This window comes from Plasmodium gaboni (genome assembly GCF_001602025.1).
Source record: "Plasmodium gaboni strain SY75 chromosome Unknown, whole genome shotgun sequence".
Classification (NCBI taxonomy): Eukaryota; Apicomplexa; class Aconoidasida; order Haemosporida; family Plasmodiidae; genus Plasmodium; species Plasmodium gaboni.
In genome coordinates, this window is record NW_017385478.1 from 1 (window position 1) to 1,728 (window position 1,728).

The window sequence follows — 1,728 nt, forward strand, 5'->3', positions numbered from 1 at the left end:
AAAATGTACTTTTATATTAACACAAAATACAATAATTAAATAAAATAAAACAACACTTGATATATAATAAAATTGAAATAAATTTAATTTTAATTTAATTTAATTTATTTTAATTTAATTTTATTTTATTTTAATTTATTTTATTTTAATTTGTTTTATTTTATTAATAGATATACAATAATATTTAATATTTATAAAACCTAGTATATGTACACATATATAAATTTATTTTATTTATATTTTCTATATTTTAATATACTATTAGCATTCTGACAAAAACATATTTATTACGTTAAATTAAACTAGTGTAATATGATATATATATTTTGATAAATTTATACTATATAATATATTAATAATTATTTACAATAAAATAAGAAATATATACCTATTTATATGTTAGTATTGTATTATATTCATAGATTCTTTATAAATACAATTTTTTTTTTTTTTTATTTAATATATATAAATATTATATATATATTACTATTTAACATAATTGCATTCTTTATATATTAATCAAAAAAAAAAATTGTAAAGTTATTAAGATGGAAAGTAAAAAAAATTGTACAATTTTATCTTTGTATAGTGAAAATAAGAACCAAAAAGGAACATTATGTTATATTTCTTTTAAATTCATTTGCTTAAGTTTATATGTAATTGGATTTTACTATGTTTTTCTAAATGTAAGTTGGTGATATATTTTTTATTTATTATTATAATTAATTATTTTTTTTTTATATAAATGAATTTACTATAAAATATATGTTTTATAATTTTTTTTTTATGTAGACATCTTTAGAGAACAAAGGCTTACAAATTGTTAATATTAGAAATGTATATGAACGAAATTTAGGTGAAGCACAAAAAAATAGTAACGGACCACAAAGGAAAAGAAATTTAAAACTTAAAAATGAAGATGTAAATAAAACAAAATCTAATGGAAATATTAAAAGTAATGAAGAAAAAGTAGAGGAAAATAAAGATTGTACTAACAATGATATGAAGAATGATAATGTGGAAAATAAAAGTAATAGTTCTATGAATAATATAAATTATAATGATATGTCAAAAACTTTAACAGAAAAGGAATTATTTGATGTTTTAAATTCATTTGAAGAATGCCCCGCAAAAGAAAATCTTAGAAATATATGGAATCATGCAGTTGGTATTGCAAAAGAAGGTGTTGATGATATACAGAGAGAGTTAAAGGGATTAATACAAAAATATTTAGATAATGATGTTTGTGATGAGAGGGGAGATTGGCTATATGAAACTATTTGGAAACGAAATCTTTTTAGTTTTTGTGATAAAATATCAACTGAAGAGGTAAAATACACTAAAAACTTTTATAACTTAATTAATGGTAAACATACAATTGATGATATATTGAAATTTATTTATTCGTTCTTAGAACATTTTAAGACATTAAAAAAAGAATTACACCAAAAACACCATAAGGAACTTCTTGAAAGTATTGCGCAAAACGTACGTTCATTTTAAAAAATAAATTATTATAAAACTTAAAAGAAATATATTTTTAATTATAGTATGGATAAAATATTAATATGTTGGTTTGTATAGTGCTTTTAATTGCTATGTATATAAAGATATATGGGGTCAAAATATTTCCAGATTTTATAAAACATTAGTAACAGAAGAGATTTTATCCACTAATAATTTTTTTAGTCTAATTAATGGTAAACATACACTTGATGATATATTGAA

At 18.2% G+C, this 1,728-nt stretch overlaps 1 protein-coding gene across 1 annotated transcript; it reads left to right on the forward strand.

Moving 5' to 3' along the window:
- Positions 1-548: 548 nt before the first annotated feature.
- On the forward strand, positions 549-1,503 carry PGSY75_0033700 (exported protein (PHISTa); the record flags this gene model as incomplete). Its single annotated transcript, XM_018783470.1, has 2 exons — positions 549-686; positions 793-1,503. 2 exons carry the CDS (start codon positions 549-551, stop codon positions 1,501-1,503), a joined length of 849 nt encoding a protein of 282 aa, XP_018638758.1.
- Between the last annotated feature and the right edge of the window lie 225 nt (positions 1,504-1,728).